This window comes from Ctenopharyngodon idella, chromosome 16 (genome assembly GCF_019924925.1).
Source record: "Ctenopharyngodon idella isolate HZGC_01 chromosome 16, HZGC01, whole genome shotgun sequence".
In the NCBI taxonomy this organism is placed as follows: domain Eukaryota; kingdom Metazoa; phylum Chordata; class Actinopteri; order Cypriniformes; family Xenocyprididae; genus Ctenopharyngodon; species Ctenopharyngodon idella.
Window position 1 is genome coordinate 3,966,163 of NC_067235.1, and position 17,486 is coordinate 3,983,648.

At 38.6% G+C, this 17,486-nt stretch overlaps 2 protein-coding genes across 5 annotated transcripts in view; both read right to left on the reverse strand.

Annotated features, from left to right (window-relative positions):
- The window catches only part of tgfb2 (transforming growth factor, beta 2), a 46,790-nt gene extending 43,105 nt beyond the window's left edge, over positions 1 to 3,685 (reverse strand). The window contains exon 1 of the mRNA XM_051864911.1: positions 2,570 to 3,685. Coding sequence (XP_051720871.1) covers positions 2,570 to 2,915 — 346 coding nt within the window. The 5' untranslated portion in view covers positions 2,916 to 3,685. The remainder of the gene's footprint in view (positions 1 to 2,569) is intronic.
- Positions 3,686 to 7,963: 4,278 nt separating this feature from the next.
- rrp15 (ribosomal RNA processing 15 homolog) lies at positions 7,964 to 13,625 on the reverse strand. 4 transcript variants are annotated; one of them, XM_051864917.1, is made up of 5 exons: positions 13,458 to 13,625; positions 12,591 to 12,892; positions 12,024 to 12,121; positions 11,722 to 11,905; positions 7,964 to 8,484 (listed from the first exon to the last, which is right to left on the reverse strand). In XM_051864917.1, exons 1-5 carry the CDS (start codon positions 13,504 to 13,506, stop codon positions 8,323 to 8,325), a joined length of 795 nt encoding a protein of 264 aa, XP_051720877.1. In that variant the 5' UTR covers positions 13,507 to 13,625; the 3' UTR covers positions 7,964 to 8,322. The 4 variants fall into 4 exon arrangements, with proteins under 4 accessions (XP_051720877.1, XP_051720875.1, XP_051720876.1 ...); XM_051864915.1 differs by having other exon boundaries at positions 7,964 to 8,487; XM_051864916.1 differs by having other exon boundaries at positions 11,719 to 11,905.
- Between the last annotated feature and the right edge of the window lie 3,861 nt (positions 13,626 to 17,486).

Here is a 17,486-nt window from a genome sequence, read left to right on the forward strand (position 1 = left end):
TGAATCAACTCCACAGCAACTACATAAATTTATCCACTAACCGTTCAGAAACATCCAGTTTCATTCTAAAAGTTGTAACTTCTTCCTGAGTCTCTCCATCAGTGTCGACTCCGGTTTGAACAATGTAAGGCTGAACACCGTTACTGACAATCCTCATTTTGGCTGCGTGAGATTCTCCAGCTTTGTTGTTGTTGAGCAACCGAAGCGTGAGCTGTTAAAGCTCCGCCCTCTTCTGGAAAGGGGGCCGGGAGCAGCAGCTCATTTGCATTTAAAGGGACACACACAAAAACTGTGTTTTTGCTCACACCCAAATAGGGGCAAATTTGAAGTTGTGAAAAGGGTCATTATAGGTCCCATTTAAATATCATTTAAGTTGGGTGTGACCTTAGAGATAATCACCATATTTGTAATTAAACCATCATATTAAAACTGTGATATTATATCATATAATAAAATATATGCATTGTTACTACTGCAAAGCTTTCAGAATCTTTACTCTTTTTTAAAATATTTTTGTGTATTCTTAAAAAGAATGATAATTTAAATAATGATAATCTTCAACTGAGAATTGGGAAGCACATTTTCCTTAAGATTAGCCCTGTTATTCCCTAATCAACATTTCTGTTTTGCTTCGCTTGAGCTCATCGCAATGCATTCTGGTATTTCAATATCCATTAGGGACACATGTGATACTGCTTTAAACTTGTTGCACACCGCATCGCAGACAACTCACATCACAAACCAGACGAGCCATTCTGTACTTGCATGCTCAAGTTCAAGGCAGACGTCCAAAACAGTGAATCTAATCACCATACAGGCAAAAGTTCACTTCAACAATGAACAAAGTGGATTCAGTGCATTTGGTGTATATATACAGTATATATATATATATCAGCTCAAACTGTTGAATTTGATTAGAAAATGTGATGCATATTATGCTTTATCCAAAGGAGAGTGCCTATGATGCCTTCAAATGCTATACGTAGGCAGCTCAGGTTTTGGAGCAGAGCCATTGTGATCTAACCCACAATCTTAAAGTGCAGATTGCCAAAGTTCAATTCTAAAATAATCAGCGCCGTTTCTCTGATCGTTGACACAGGATTATTTATATCCCGTAAACTGACTGGGGCTGGCACTGTGCCATCTCTATTCATATTTGGAGTATTTATACAGCCGGCAGAGCCAAGAATAACATTTAATGCAAAATATACCTTGGGACATAAAAGATCTCCTCGTTTATTTTGCTTTCATGCTGTATACTCACATTTGATCTGGGAACTCACAATGATTACATAATTAATGGCACAATAAGGACATTTAAATGCATTGATTTGCTTATATAGGACTGACTTTCAAGACACAGTGGGGTAGTATTTCGGTACACTGAGAAGCATTATTCAAACGTGGTGTGTGTGTGTGTGTGAGAGAGAGAGAGAGTAATGGGGGAAGGAATGAGGATAACATTCTGGTTGCTAAAAGAGAACATGAAACATCCTTTCAAATGATTGCTCAGCCCAGCAAATTGGTGTAAATAACGTAAAGATGGTGCACGAGGGTTGACGGTCCTCACTGCAGACAGCTGCACAAATATTGATCAGGGGAGACCACACTATAGCCTGTGATGTGGTGACTGTGGCTTAGTGGTTAAATCTGTGCTGCAACTGAAAGGCTGTGGATTGAAACCCCTCCAAGGGGTGATGCATTGCCACTGTGTGCTTGAAAAAGAAGCTTGGTTATTCCAGTGGGACTGAACCTCTAATATGTGTACTAAATGACAAATTTAGAATGTAGTCAGGACTCTGGCAATAGTTCTTGGATAGCAAAGTAAAATAATCTCACCTTACATTTGACATGAGGTTCACATTACACAATGGGATACTCCAGTCTATAACTATAGAGCATCATATTTTCTTTAGAATTATGTAGGATATTTTACAAAACAAATTTCATAAAGAAGATAATAAACCATGAACCAGATCTAAAGTGGTATCTAAGGATTAGGGGAATGAAGGGAAGTTAAGTAAGTCATTTAGCTGGTTCTTTTATGGGAAGTGCCTTAAACAGTGGCGTCACTACCGGCGGTGCGGGTGGATCTGGGGTTCTGTGACAGCCGAAACCACAAGCCACAATGTTAAATGATTGTGGTAACTGAGTAAATGCCAATTTTCAATTTTGAAAGCTCTCTATATACACACATATTGCATTTTATCCAAAGCAAAATGAGGCTAAAACTCAATAAAAAACCAAAAAGACACTAAAATATCAATAAAATTGTCATGTGCATTGTTAGTACTTTGATAGTTAAAAAGGTGCTTTGAGAAGATCACCTGCAAACAATGATTGTTATGAATAGCAGTGTTTACATGTATTCCTATTTGCATTCTTTCATTTAAGCTGAGGGAGGGTGAGGGTGGCAGAGAGCCCATCAAGTGTTTTGCACTTGGGCCCATGAGATCCTATTTACACTACTGGACTTCCGCACACACAGCGATATCGAGGTTTGAACCTACAAGCCCAAATCTTACACCATTACTCAACCCCACCCCAGAAACAGGTTTGAAACACTCACTCTCGGCAGGGTAGAAAGGCTGCATGTCTATCTTGTGGACTTCTTTGGCGTAGTACTCCTCCTCGCTGCGCTGTCTCTCGCAGGTGGCCGCTCGCTCGTTGGCTTTCTCCTGCAGCAGGTCCCGTGTGCTGTTATAGATGGCGATGATGTCCCGGGATACCTCCTCGGGCTCGGGGTAGATCTCAGGAGGACTGCTCAGCTTGAGTTTACTGAGGATCTGACCGCGGATGGCCTCGATCCGTTTCTTTTTGAACTGGTCCATGTCCAGAGTGCTGCATGTGGATAAACTAACGGCCACTGTGGCTAAATCCAAGGTCAGAAGGAGACTCAAGACGTACAAGTTCATTTTGTGCTTTTGTTTTTGTACCAGAAGCGAGTCTGAAAATGCTAATTAATGAATTGAGTCACGCAGAAGCCTAATCATTTCACTAAAATATCCAACTTCAACCTTTATTGTCAATGGCAAACGTCTCTCTCTCTTTTTTTTTATTGTACCTGCAAATCCATCCGAGGTGCCCACATGAAATGGTCTGTCAGATCCGTTATATGCGGGAGAGAAACTAAGATCTTCATTCCAAATCACTTCATGGTAAGTGCACAAAAGCACGGGGCACTAAAACAGCCGTTGATTTGGCCATCAAAAGTTTCTGCTTCTCAGAGCTCTGTTGATGCAGTTGTTGATGACAGACGCGTCGCCTGCGGGCTTTTTGCGCGCACCTCCACCGCATCAGAGCGCCGCGAACTCTCTCCAAACCGCCGCGCAATCACGCCTCCCACTCGCCCTCAGTGTATGAGAAGATGTGGAGGTCCAGGAAAAGCCTCTGCTCACTCCGCAAGTCGCATCGCCTCTCCTCTGACGCACAGGTTTGCGCGTTTGGCACCAGCAGATGCTGAAGAAAATAAAGCTGTACCTGTCTCACGCGTCCTAAAGTCGTGGAACAGAAAAGAGTACGGAGTGATGGGATAAATTACTGTAAGAGCAGGTAAAAGAGATTTCCTTTTCAGTTTACGCACTCCTCCATTCCTTCTGGTGGAAAACAACGGTCCCTGTGCCAGCACACACATGCACATCTGAAGGCAGCCGGCTGGAGAGGGAGATTTATATAGGACTGACTTCACCACGTGGTTGTGGTCATCACGGTGAGACCGGGAGATTCGTCAGCGCGCGGGTTTACCGAGCACTTCAGTGTAAATATCTCAGCGTGTCGTTTCGCTTCAGCACTGCGGCCAGGTCCTAACGCCCACTGGGTAGGCTACTTTCGCTCTGGCACAACCCGACTGGGGGACCCTAATTTGAACCTCCCCAATAGAAAATCAAAGTAAACCACAAAATAGCAAAAACGCTCATAAGGTACATCGACAAAACATAGGCTACTGTAAATATTTACAACTTTATCAAAGTGTTACACATATAACAAGGTCATTAAAAACTTTAATGTTTTCTTTAAAAAGTCTTTCAGATGGTTGACGTTGGCGATAAAGTGGAAGTACAATACATACACAACATAAACAAATAAAACTAACTAGGTCATTTGAAAGGTTGTAATTAAACTTTGTAAGATTTTATATATTGTATAATGTATTTAATTGTTTTTTGTAATTGTAATTCATTACATTGCAGCATCAAAACATTTTAAATAAGTTTGGTCATAATTAAGCCTTGAGAAATTTACTAGTTTTAGAGTATTCATTTGACATTGCAAGTCTTGTGTGTTCAAGATGCTTCTCAGAAAGAGATATTTTTACAACCATCCACTTATCAGTTGTTTACAGTATCATGATAACAGGGTTGATATTTTAAAATTACACACACACACAAATATTAATCATAACTGTCCACATGTAAGATATCCATCATCAGGCAAACAGTATTGAGGTTTCAGGAATAAAATGTTCACTTTATTATTCTGCAGTGTGGAACAGTTTATATTTATAGCCTTTATAAATTCAATGAAATGAGACAGAAGTCCTTGTACGAAACCACCCATCTAATCTGTACTGTTATCTCGCTTCATTTGGTATAGTGCAAAAAAACAAAAAAATACAAATAGTAGCGTATGGTATTACTACTGTTATGACACAGGCAACTGATAAGGACTGAGAAAGCAGGCCCAGCTGTTGCATCAGCGTATAAAAATCTTGCTGATAACCTATTTCGGGAGGTTGCTAAAAGTTGGTGGATCACAGGGCCTAAGCAGTGTGGAACATGTAACGGCAGGCATTTTCCACTCTTCCTCCGCCTCCCTCAACGCACCTGCTTGATTTACTCTTCCATCCATTGAGCTTATGCTTTAAAAAATTATAATTTGCCAAAGCCTTTTGTACCCGGCCCACACTCCAGTAATCTATCAGGAATGACAGGCCTTCAGAACCCCACCGAAAGCCCTACCAACTGCTGTAAACCAGATGTTATCACTAAATCAGTACCAACAAAGACAGATGTAAGACTCTATGAGAGTGAGGGAGGGAGAACAAGGTTAAGGATGTAAAGGAATAAGCCAAATCATATTAAGTGTAGAGAAATTGCACAACTTTTTTTCCCTGCATGGTCCACCTGATTGTTCTCACAATCACTTGCTGTGGACTCAAGCAAGCTGATGAAATGAGGAAGAAATTTTGTGATACAGGAAAAGATGAGCAGTAAGGGAGCAATAGAGGAGCTTGACCCATTCTAGGGCGCTGTGTCAACATGCCCTGGTGAGGTCGGGCATTCCTGAGTGGCAGGTCACAGTGTTGTCGTGACAAATGGGCGTTTTGCATTGGCCAAAATGAAGTGCTGTACCCTCTGAGGGTGATAGCGTACCCTCTCAGACACTGGGTAAATATATCCCAACTGGGTGTGTACACATAGCTCGACTGAGAGAGATAAAGAGAAAGTCTAGAATCAGCACAACTGTCATTCCGGCAAGGCTGCACCCTTGAAGGTCAAAGGTTAACTCCTGGCAACCCTCCAATCAGAGAGGCCTACAGTGCACTTCTGCTAAAAGGGCCTGTTATATTACAACCTACAATCCCAATGAGCTCAAGAGAATACAATACACCATACGGCCCATATCATGATGGAAAGTATAAATTCAGTAGGAGTTCAGATTGCATGTACCGAACCGGCTTCTCCTAGAGGTCAGAGTGTCAAACCAGCGGTAGAGCACTGCACTACTTTGACAGCAGCGCCTCCCTATGGTCAACTAAAGCATCACTAAAGCCAAGGGTGTCCAACCTTGCTTCTGGAGGGCCAAACCTATCCGGCTCCAAACCTAATCAAACACTTGAACCAGCAAATCAAGATCTTCAGGATTACTAGAAGCTTCAAGGCTGGTGTGTTGGGGAAAATTGGAGCTAAACTGTGCAGGACATAGGCCCTCTACAGTCAGAATTAGACCCCGACTAAGAAACATTTGGAAACTTGTACTTTGTGTTTGTGAAATGTTAGTGCAACATGTCTAATGTAATGACAATCAGATTAAAAGTACCTAAATCAGGAATGTTGTGCTCCTGGAGGTCCACTGTCCTGCAGAGTTTAGTTCCAACCGTGATAAAACACCTACTTTCAAATAATCCTGAAGACCTTTATTAGCTTATTTAGGTGTGTATGATCAGAGTTGGAGCAAAACTCTGCAGGACAGTGGACCTCCAGAAGCAGAATTGGAAAAACCCTGACCTAAGTATCCTGCTTCGGAGCCAACCCTGCTCCTGTAGTACCCCCAACTGTTCACATGTTGGATGACTCCTTTATCTGTAACACCCATTTTTAGTTGAGCCGAAGAGATGATTCATGTGTGTTTAATTAGGAAGACACTAGTCTACTGCAGGCTTGTTTTAGGGCAGGGGTGCCCAATCCTGCTCCTGGAGCACCACTGTCCTGCAGAGTTTAGCTACAACCCGAATTAAACACCTGAACCAAGGTAATCAAAGTCTTCAGAACCTCTACTAGAAACTTCTAGGCAGGTGTGTTGGGTAAAGTTGGAGCTAAACTCTGCAATACATTGAGCCCCCAAGACCAGGGGTACTTCTCATTTATTATTCGTGCATACTCTTTTCCTTTCCTCGCGTCTCAGCTCCACCCCCTTAGGATGCGAGGGAAGGATACACCTGTGTATCCTCGCTCATGACTCCTCTGGTAGCTTCCTCGTGGTGCAATTATAGAATTGAGATGCCCTTCAAGGTGGCTAAATTCGATTGGTTTCCGGGTCGCGGGTTGGAGAACAGAGGAGCAAGGAATTGAGGAAACGTCAATTTGAGTATTGAGAAGCACCCCAGGATTGGACATCCATTTGACAGTCTCTGATCTTAAAGGGTTAGTTCACCCCAAAATGAAAATTCTGTCATTATTTACTCACCCTCATGTCGTTCCAAACTCGTAAGAGTTTCCTTCATTTTCAGAACACAAATGAAGATCTTTTTGATGAAATCTGAGAGAGTCTGTTCCTCCATTGACTGCCAAATGTGCTGTGTAACCAATGAGGTTCATTCTGGTGTGTTATGCGGCACATTTCCGGAAGGTTTGTTTACATGTGAGTAAAAGCCTAAACTAATTCTTCTCATCTTTAAAAGCGATCGAGTCTCTTCAGAAAATTTGAACTAAACCACTCGATTCATATGGATTAGTTTTCCAATCACTTTATTAACTTTTTGAAGCGTCAAAATGGTAGTTGCAAAGGGCGTCAATGGAGGGACAGAAAGCTCTCAGATTTCATCAAAAATATCTTAATTTGGGTTCCGAAGATGAACGAAAGTCTTACGAGGCTGGAACGACATGAGGGTGAGTAATTAATGACAGAAATTTCATTTTAGGGTGATACTTAAATTGATGCTTCCTCGATTCCTTGCTCCTCCGTTGTCCAGCCCATGACCTGGAAACAGATCAAAATAAGCCATCTTGAAGAGAATCTTAATTCATTAATTGCACCACAAGGAGGCCAGGAACAAGGAGTGAGGTGGAAGTCTTTGTCAAAAAACCTGACGAACATATAAATTCTCCTCCCCCTTCACACCTGTCACATCTGTCAAGGTCTCAGCATCAAATCAAACTATACAGTAGTTGTGCACAAATTCATCAAATGATAGAAGCTAAGCCAATAATAAACAAGTTGCATGGCATCTCATCCTCAATCCATGAACAAAACTACACAAAGTTAAAGAAAATCCCAAGTTCACTTGCAGCAAGGATAAACATGGTTGTGCTGAACAACGTGTTTTGTGCAAGTGAATTCTTGCCCGTTGGAAGCATGAAAGTGACCATCTTACATGTGTGACTAAAACAAAGCAAAAAGAACATGACATTATAAACACTTAATAAAGAGTGACGTTAAACGGTTATTATCTAATCGTAAATCCGCAATATTTGGATTGGTCTAATAATATTTTGAAATTAACAGCCATGATTCTCCATACTGCTCACTTTATCTTTATATTTATTGTTTATTTAAAATGATATACTGTATCAATATAAAAGCCAACAGAAATCATGACAGAAATTTTTTATTAGCAAAAAACACTGATATAAATGGCTATATACATAAATAAAGCACTGAGGTTTGGCTAAACCTGCAGCACTCATCAATGCACTCAAAAAGAGACCCAGCTTTACTAGGAGATCAGGGCAACATCACAGATGAGCGTCTCTCCCTACTCCGGTATCATTAATCCACCCTCTGAGAACTCTGGGTAATGTCGAGTCTTCTCTCTCTGTGCACAGGGCAGATCTCAGGGTCTGGAAATACACTTGTCTGTATGCACTACTCTACGCACATGGATCAGTCTGATTCACTGCTGTAGTCTTCAGAAGGCTCACGGCGGCCCTCTTCTCCTCCATCCTCTTCGTCACTCTCCTTATCCCAGTCCTTCATGGATGCGCCCATCATGAAATCATCCTTCAACACGCTCCAGGATGGATTCTCCACTTTCACATTTACAGGCTGCTAAGATCAATCAAGAGGACGAGTTCAGAATCAGTCTAATAAATCACACACTGCTATGTTTGGATTGTTCTTAACATGACTAAATACAGTAAGACCTGTAATGTAAACAGTGCAACTAAGTGGACACAATGAATGAAATTAAGAAAAGCAAAAGAACTAGGGATGTCCCGATCTGATCTGAGTCAATGAATATTGAGTATCTGCCGATACAGAGTCTTAATTCGATACTTGTATTTTCCTAGTGTTTGGTTCACACTTCCAAGTAAATTAGGCAGTCAAATAGTCTAATGGCAGATAAAAATAAACCGTAAATAAATTACTCTTGAGGGATTCATTACAAAAGTGTGCATCAAACATGCCAAACACGGAAGCTTGAATGTTTGTGTGTGACACATAAGAACAGACCTCACTGCACACACATTTGAGCTTCTTCCTTTCCTTTTAGTGGCAGTTGGCAAACCCATTTGAAGGTGCATACCGCCACCTACTGCACGACACCTGCATGACAGCTGACGTAATATAAAGGATTGAGCTTAGGATAGCCAATACCGATCAGTTAAAAAAATGCTTAATGTCCCCAATACCGATCCTTGAGATCGGCTTAGGACATCCCTAAAAAGAACAATGCATTTCTTGAATAGTGCCTGAGTTTTTAAAGTGCATCCCGCCATCATAAAAGTAATCCATATGACTCCAGGGGGTTAAAGGGTTAGTTCACCCAAAAATGAAAATTCTGTCATTTATTACTCACGCTCATGCCGTTTTACACCCGTAAGACCTTCGTTGATCTTCGGAACGCAAATTAAGATATTTTTGTTTAAATCCGATGGCTCCGTGAGGCCTACATAGGGAGCAATGACATTTCCTCTCTCAAGATCCATAAAGGTACTAAAAACATATTTAAATCAGTTCATGTACAGAGTACAGTGGTTCAATATTAATATTATAAAGCGACGAGAATATTTTTGGTGCGCCAAAAAAACAAATTATTTAACAATTAAATAAAATAAACAATTATTTAGTGATGGCCGATTTCAAAACACTGTTTCAGGAAGCTTCGGAGCATAATGAATCAGCGTGTCGAATCCGCAGTTTGGAGCGCCAAAGTCATGTGATTTCAGCAGTTTGGTGGTTTGACACGCGACCCGAATCATGATTCGACACGCTGATTCATTTCGCTCCGAAACTTCCTGAAGCAGTGTTTTGAAATCAGCCATCACTAAATAAGTCGTTTTTTTTTTTTTTTTTTTTGGCACACCAAAAATATTCTCGTCGCTTTATAATATTAATATTGAACCACTGTACTCACATGAACTGATTTAAATATGTTTTTAGTACATTAATGGATCTTGAGAGAGGAAATGTCATTGCTCCCTATGTAGGCCTCATTGAGCCATCGGATTTCAACAAAAATATTTTAATTTGTGTTCCGAAGATCAACGAAGGTCTTACGGGTGTGAAACGGCACGAGGGCGAGTAATAAATGACAGAATTTTCATTTTTGGGTGAACTAACCCTTTAATAAAGGCCTTCTGATTGCTTCGCTTCCAAAGGCCTTTATTAACCCTCTGGTGTCTTATGGATTAGTTTTATGATGGATGGATGCTCTTTTTAGAGCTTCAAAAACTAAATGCCATTATAAAACTGGAAAGAGCCAGGATATTATTATTTAATATAACTGTAATCATATAGGGATGACCGAAATGAAAATTCTGGACCGAAACTGAAAATTCTGGATGCACTTGGCCGAAAACTGAGGCCAAAAATGCTTTTAAAAATTATTTATTTATTATTTTAAATTAGCTTATTTTTGTATAATTGTATTAATACTAGACTTTTTAATGAAATTCAATGATTTTAATGATACTGAATTGAAAATAATAATAATAATAATAATAATACAAGCCAATAAAATATATATATATATTTTACAAGCATAGATAAATAAAGTACAACAAGGTAATGTAAAGTCTAACTGTAGTGTATTCAGGTACAGACATGTAATAATTCGGTCTAAATGTAAAAAAAAAAAAAATACTATTGTGTATTAAATTTAGATTAATCTTTAAAAGCTTTGTTGTTTGATTAACATTAATGACTTAGCAGCAGGTTGCTGTCACTTTAAGACTGAATGCACGGATCCAATAAAATGATACACATTATACGATTTCTTTCTCAACTGTTTACGTTCATTTAAAGACATAACTGACTGTGTTTATGAGAATACTTGACCAGACTGGTATTTTGACAATTTTATATGTCCGTTCAAGCGCATGGAGATGCAAAAGAGGAATCAATTCACTGTTCGCATGCACTATCTGAAACACGCCTCTCTGTGCGCCCTTCGGGTGTGTGCAGCTGTGCGCACAGATAACAGCGCGCGAGTTACGAATCGATGGTGAAACTTAGCAAATAATCCGCGAAACACATGCGTGCCGAACCATGGGGCCTGGTCCATATGGATCACGGATCAACTACGATCCGTTTCACACCGCGCAGTGATAACATCTAGAGCGAGAGTGAAACCTGAGCTCTGAACACTGAGGGGCAGGGCGGCATACGGCTTATATTTTCGACTGTTTTTCTCTTTCGGCCAAAAACGAAAAATGCCATTTTCAGTGGCTGAAATTTCAGTGCATCCCTAAATCTGAATATTCAGTAACATTTAAGAGTGAGTTAAAAAACAACAACAACAAAAAATAATAACAGTAAATGCCAAGGACAACTGTGATTAAAGATGTGATCTGTAAAGATCTTTGAGACCCCTTTTGACAAAAAGGAGCAAAAAAAAAAAAAAAAAAAATTGTTTGGTGGCAGTGGTCAGTAATTTGATTACCGTAAATCTACACTGAATGACAATGCTGTTATTTTAAAATTAACACGAAATGGCATTCAAAACCCATTTTACTTACGTTATGTGTATTGCTGAATGGAAAATATTTATTTTTACTAGTTTGAGTTTTTTTTATTATAAAATATTTATATTTAGCTTTAATTTATTTCAGTTTTAGTATTTTTAGTACTTCAACTTAATCTTATTACAGATAATTATTCATTTTTGTTTAAGTTTTTTTTATCTAATATTTATATTTTAAATTAAATTGATTTTGTTCTAGTTTACAATAAAAACACTGGTAAACTCATGCTGACTTGAAGCAAGGAAAATGTGCCATGTAAAAAGGAAGAGGAAAGAGAGAGAGCAAGTGTGTGGGGAAAGTAAAGTAATCTCACCACCTTCTCTTTCTTGACGGTCGAAGCGCGAGCCACATCTGCTCCTCTAAGGACATCAATGAAGTCCTTCTTAGACACGGAGGACAGAATTTTGGATTTCTTTCTCTCTGAGCCCCCAACTTCCTTCATCCTTTCATCAACATTCTTCTGATGTTTCTTCAGCGCATTGAACAACTGCACCACACCTCTAAAGGCATCACACAAAGAAAGAATAAACTACATTAAACTGAAACTAGCTCAAGAGGTCATAAATTGCTTGGCTAATCACAATAGTGTTGGTAAACGGGGACTGAATGATGTTTCACCTGGTAGCAATTCTTTGTAGGTTCCTCTCGTGCTCTCGGTCTCGAACCACATCAGGTTTCACTCGGCACATATTCTCCCATGCTCGTTTCTTTTCAATCTGTCAATTATATATGTATACATAAGAAGAAGAAAAAAAAAAAAAAAAAAAAAACATGCTCCAATGTGATGTGCCTTTTAACACCTCTCTAATGCAATGCAAAGAAAAAGGGTGTTTTTTACATCTCTTTTTAATCTTCCTTCAAAAGTTTAGAAGTTCATACTGTGCATTGCCACTGTTCACAAATGAAAAAGTAGAACATCATTAAGTAACATCTACATTTGCTCCAAGATTAAATTAATTAAATTTCTTTTCATTTACATGCTGATTCTTAGAAGTGACAGTAGCTAAAGTGTTTTTAGTACCATAGTGAGTAACAGTTCTGTACACTTAGTTTAAAGCTTAATATTAAATAAAATTGTACCCCTTTCTAGACTTGAAAAAAAAAAAAATTGCTGTTCACAAAAATCTTAAATTCATTTGAGATTTGGTAAAGCCCAGCTTTGAAAAAGGTCAATCTTAAGTTCACCTGTTTCTTTCTTTTAAGACGCTCTTTCTTCTCCTCCTCCTTGATCTTGTCCAGCTCTTTGTTCTTCAGGAGGATGCTGGGTTTGCTCTCTGGTGTTTTTTTCCCCAGGACTTTGGCCATGGCCTCTGCCCATCCAGCGTTGGGATTTTCCTCAGCGTCTCCATTCTGTTCTTCTTCACTCTTTCCATCCTGATCACCGCTGTCTTCTACATCACTTCCCACATCAGATCCATCCTGATCACTTTCTGGTCCACTCTCTTCATCATTACTGATGCTGTCATCAGAAACTCCACTCTCTTCCTCTGAACATCCAGACAGATAGATAAAAAATATATATATATATATATATATATATCGCTATGTCATCACGGTTTATGTTCAAGCAGCTGCTGCTTAATTTTAAAAGTGACCAAATAGACAACCAGTGAAATGTTGTAAAAACACAAATGACTGAAATTGTTTCGCCTGATCTTAATCTCTTAATCAAAAAGCTTAAATGCTTGAAATTTGTTTTGTAAACAGCAGATCAGGATGCACCATATGAAGTTAGTTGGGAGAATTTGCAGTCGCGTGTTGTACAGTAAAGTTAGAATGACCCTAAACTGTATAACTCTAGGCAGTTAAAATGTAATCCATGGAGATAAGAAAACGCGTAACACTTTTGGCAAAGACAAGTCAGATATCCAGCAAGTCACTAATTGCAAAGAGGATGATTGTGTATTCTAACTGTAGAGTCTAACGTTACATTATCTACTGTAAAAGGAGACTAAGTTTGAGTTACGAACAGTCGTTTAATTAACGATTAATAATACGTATCCTGTTATATGTGCTACATTATAATTTGATCGTAAAAGTGCAATTTCTCACCATTTCCATCTTCAACAACGACATGTGGCTTCTTCATGAGCGTCGCCATCTTTACTGATATTTACGAGTACTCTCTAAACAGTCCGTGTGAAACAAGAGGCGCTTCAGGAAAGGTTCCGCACCTATTTAGTTTCGACGTTTTCTTCTAGTCCTGTCACGAACATTGCAAAACATTACAGAACATTACAAAAACCCAATAAAAAAATCGAAAGGCAACGTGGCAAAGAAAAACTCCTTGAGATAGTTAGATGAAATGAGGACTCTTGAGAGGAATCAGGTATGGAGGAAGCCCAACATTCATAAGTACATAATAATACTAATTATAATAAAAATAATAATAATATTCAATTCTCAATTTTTTTTTACAGTCAATAGTATTTCTCTATATATATATTTCTTAAATTATTTAATTTTTAGAACGCATTAAATAATAATAATAATAATAATAACAATACCAATAATGAGTTATACAGCTCTGGAAAAAAAAAAAAAAATAATAAATTAAAAAAATAAGAGACCACTGCAAAATTAACAGTTTTTCTGGATTTACTATTTATATGTGTTTGAGTAAAATGAACATTTTTGTTTTATTCTATAAACAACTAACAACATTTCTTCCAAATTTCAAATAAAACTTGTCATTTAGAGAATTTATTTGCAGAAAATGAAAATGGTCAAAATAACAAAAAAGATGCCATGTTTTCAGACCTTGAGAAATGCAAATTTTATATTATTTTTTTAACAACATGATACTATTGTTCTAACTTCAGAAGAGTTAAGATAGCCTATTAATATTTCTTAGAAAATATTTCTATATAATTCAATATATTTGTAAAGACTATGCCATATTGTATAACAAACAAACAAACAAACAAAGAAATGCCTAAAAAAAAAAAATACTCCACACAAAGATTAAACCACACAAACACACACAAATTCTTGTACATCTACAGCATCTTTGTGAGGAATTCATTGACACAATGCAATAGCTCCTTACCCTAAACTACCCATCACAACTAAGTGCCTAACCCAAACCCGTACCCTCTACCTACCCTTACACTAATCATAACCTTATCCTTAAAACCAAATCTTGACCCTCAAACAGGCCTTTAAAGGGGTTTCAGAAAATGAGGATCAACCATATTGATATATATTGATAATATATATAAAATTAAAATTTTATTTATAATTAAATATTTGTAATACTAAATAATTTATGTGTGGTTGGTTCCATTAATTCTAATGATGACATTTTTTTGTTTGTTTGTTTGTTTTTTTACAATCACTAGGACACATTTCTCTATACTTAGGTCACTTTTTACAAAATGCATTCCATGACTACATCTATGAATTGACATAAATTCTTTTCAGTAGACACAACCAACTAAACTCTACTAACAGGCCAATTTGCACGTTTACAAAACTGTTAATGTTTAAGGGCACCTATTATGCCCCTTTTTACAAGATGTAAAATAAGTCTCTGGTGTCTTCAGAGTGTGTTTTAGTTTTAGCTCAAAATATCACACAGATCATTTTTTATAGCATGTTAAAATAGCCAGTTTTGGGGTGTAAGCAAAAACACGCCATTTTTGAGTGTCCCTTAGTTCACCCAAAAATGAAAATTATATCATTATATAATTTATTACTCACCCTCATGCCGTTCCACACCTGTAAGATCTTCGGAACTTTGTTGATCTTCGGAACACAAATTAAGATATTTTTGATAAAATCCGATGGCTCAGTGAGGCCTGCATAGACAGCAATAACACTCCCTTTTTCAATGCCCAGAAATCTACTAAAAACAGTTCATGTTACTACAGTGTTTCAACCTTAATATTATAAAGCGACGAGAATACTTTTTGTGCGCCAAAAATAACAAAATTGCAACTTTATTCCATAATATCCAGTGAAGGGCGATTTCAAAACACTGCTTCATGAAGCTTCGATTCTTTACGAATCATAGGTTTTGAATCGTACAAGTTGTAGCAGACTCCGTCCAAATGATGGCCAAAACTTTAGTTTTATGAAGTTTATTGTCCTTCACACAAAAGATGAAGCATCTGTTTTCATTCCAGAAAATCACAATAACACAGTACAAGAAGTGCGCATTAAAGTCTTATACATAAACTCTCTCTCTCTCCCTTGCATTATCATCAACATACACAGTGAATTACACAAAAACACTCGTTACATCTAAAAGTAAACAAATATATACAGACCTATTCTCTTTTATTCGATGCCGGTGCTTAATAAACTGGTAAACATTATATCCGTAAAAGAACTCAGATGAACTGTAATGAAGTGCGTGCTGTCCTCTTTATTGCTCTCATAACCAGTATTACTCCGGAGACTATAAGCTGGATCAGGAACAGTTGGTAGTGATCCATCCTTGAGTAACAACTTAGCAAAACCTGTGTTTTGTATTGTCCCTTTGCATTGACCCTCATTCACAAAGCAGTCTGGAGTGAAACGATTTCCGCAGACATAAACGAATTTAGGTATATTTTGGGGCTTATTACCTTAAAAAATGAATCCACAGAGTCCTCAGTGGCTCAGATGTTGGGAGAAAATGAAGACTCCAATGTCACTCTTACATCCAACAACAGAACAGCGGGATTGCTTACGAGACATTGTTGTCGGTAAAGCTGATCGAGCGCAGAGAAAATGACGGACAACGTACAACTCGCTGAGGACAGAAACTATGTTAATGCAGGACTGTCAGTCAGCGGCTGTGGGCGGGGCTTGAGCAGTGTGATGTCACACTGAGAATGTCGCTCAGAGAATCAAAACAGCATGTCTAATGAGACTGCTTTGGTTAAATGGGGATTTAAAAAAAAAAGGAGTGGGTGGATTTTTATCATTGTAGGGTGATTGTGTTCACACACTGCCAACACATATTTATGTCCAAACACCATGTAATATAATATAAAAATAAATACTGCAACAGCAATTTGCTACATTTCTACAATAATACCATATTGAAATAAATTCTGAATCTAAAAAAAAAGAAATACTATGAAAATACCTACACAGGTCTTTAATTTCATTACCATCTACACAAAAGGGCACAATTTAGGAATAATTTTGTACTGTAATGTAAACATGGACCATGTAACTTATACTGCAGTCAGTAGATAGCTGTCATTCTTGTTTTGTAAAGAAATTTTACAAAAGAAAAGGTCTAGGTTACTTACGTATGTAACCTGGTTCACTGAGAAGGGGAACGAGATGCTGTGTCATGGAGTTGATGCTATAGGAACGCATTGCGTGAACCGGTGTCTGAAGCTCGTGTGAATACACACCAATTTTGATTGGCTACCGTAGTCAGCTGATGTCACAGGCGCATAGAGAAAAGTCATCAGCTTCAGATTGTCTGAAGGAAGACATACAGGCATGCCTGAAGTATGGCAAAGTGACACAGTCTCATTCCCCTTCTCAGGGAACAGGGTTACATACTGTACTTAACCTAGTCCTCGACGTTCCCATTAGAAGTGGAATTTTGATGCTGTGTCATGGTGTTTACACTTAAGGGAACACAATACCCACTGCGCCATACTGAACCAATGACTGCTCACTGTGCTGTGAAATATTACCAGTAAGCTAGGCTGTAGCCAAAGGTTGCCATACAGCACGCCCAGTGACCAAGAGCTTAGGTTCCTGAGGTGTGAGTTCTGCAGCTAAATACTCTATATGTTTAACTACATAACTCACCTGGGGCCAGAGCTAGCTAGGGAGACCACAGCCTAGTGCATCCGCCAACACCTCTCATAGAAAGCGGGCAGACTAAAGTACTGCTACCCTGACCGTCCTATCTCATTACCTCTAAGGGGCAACCTAACCAAAGAGAGCATAGAATTAAGCATCCTGTCCTTAAGGACTGGAAGAGGCTCCAGGAGAGAGCCGTGCTTTCTAAACTGCCTGCTCCATTTAGGGAAGGAATAGCGAAAGTTCTTTTCAGGAAATCTGGCAAGGGAGCACCGAGAGTGGAGAGCCTATGACAGCTCCACACCTTCATGCTCTCCATCACCG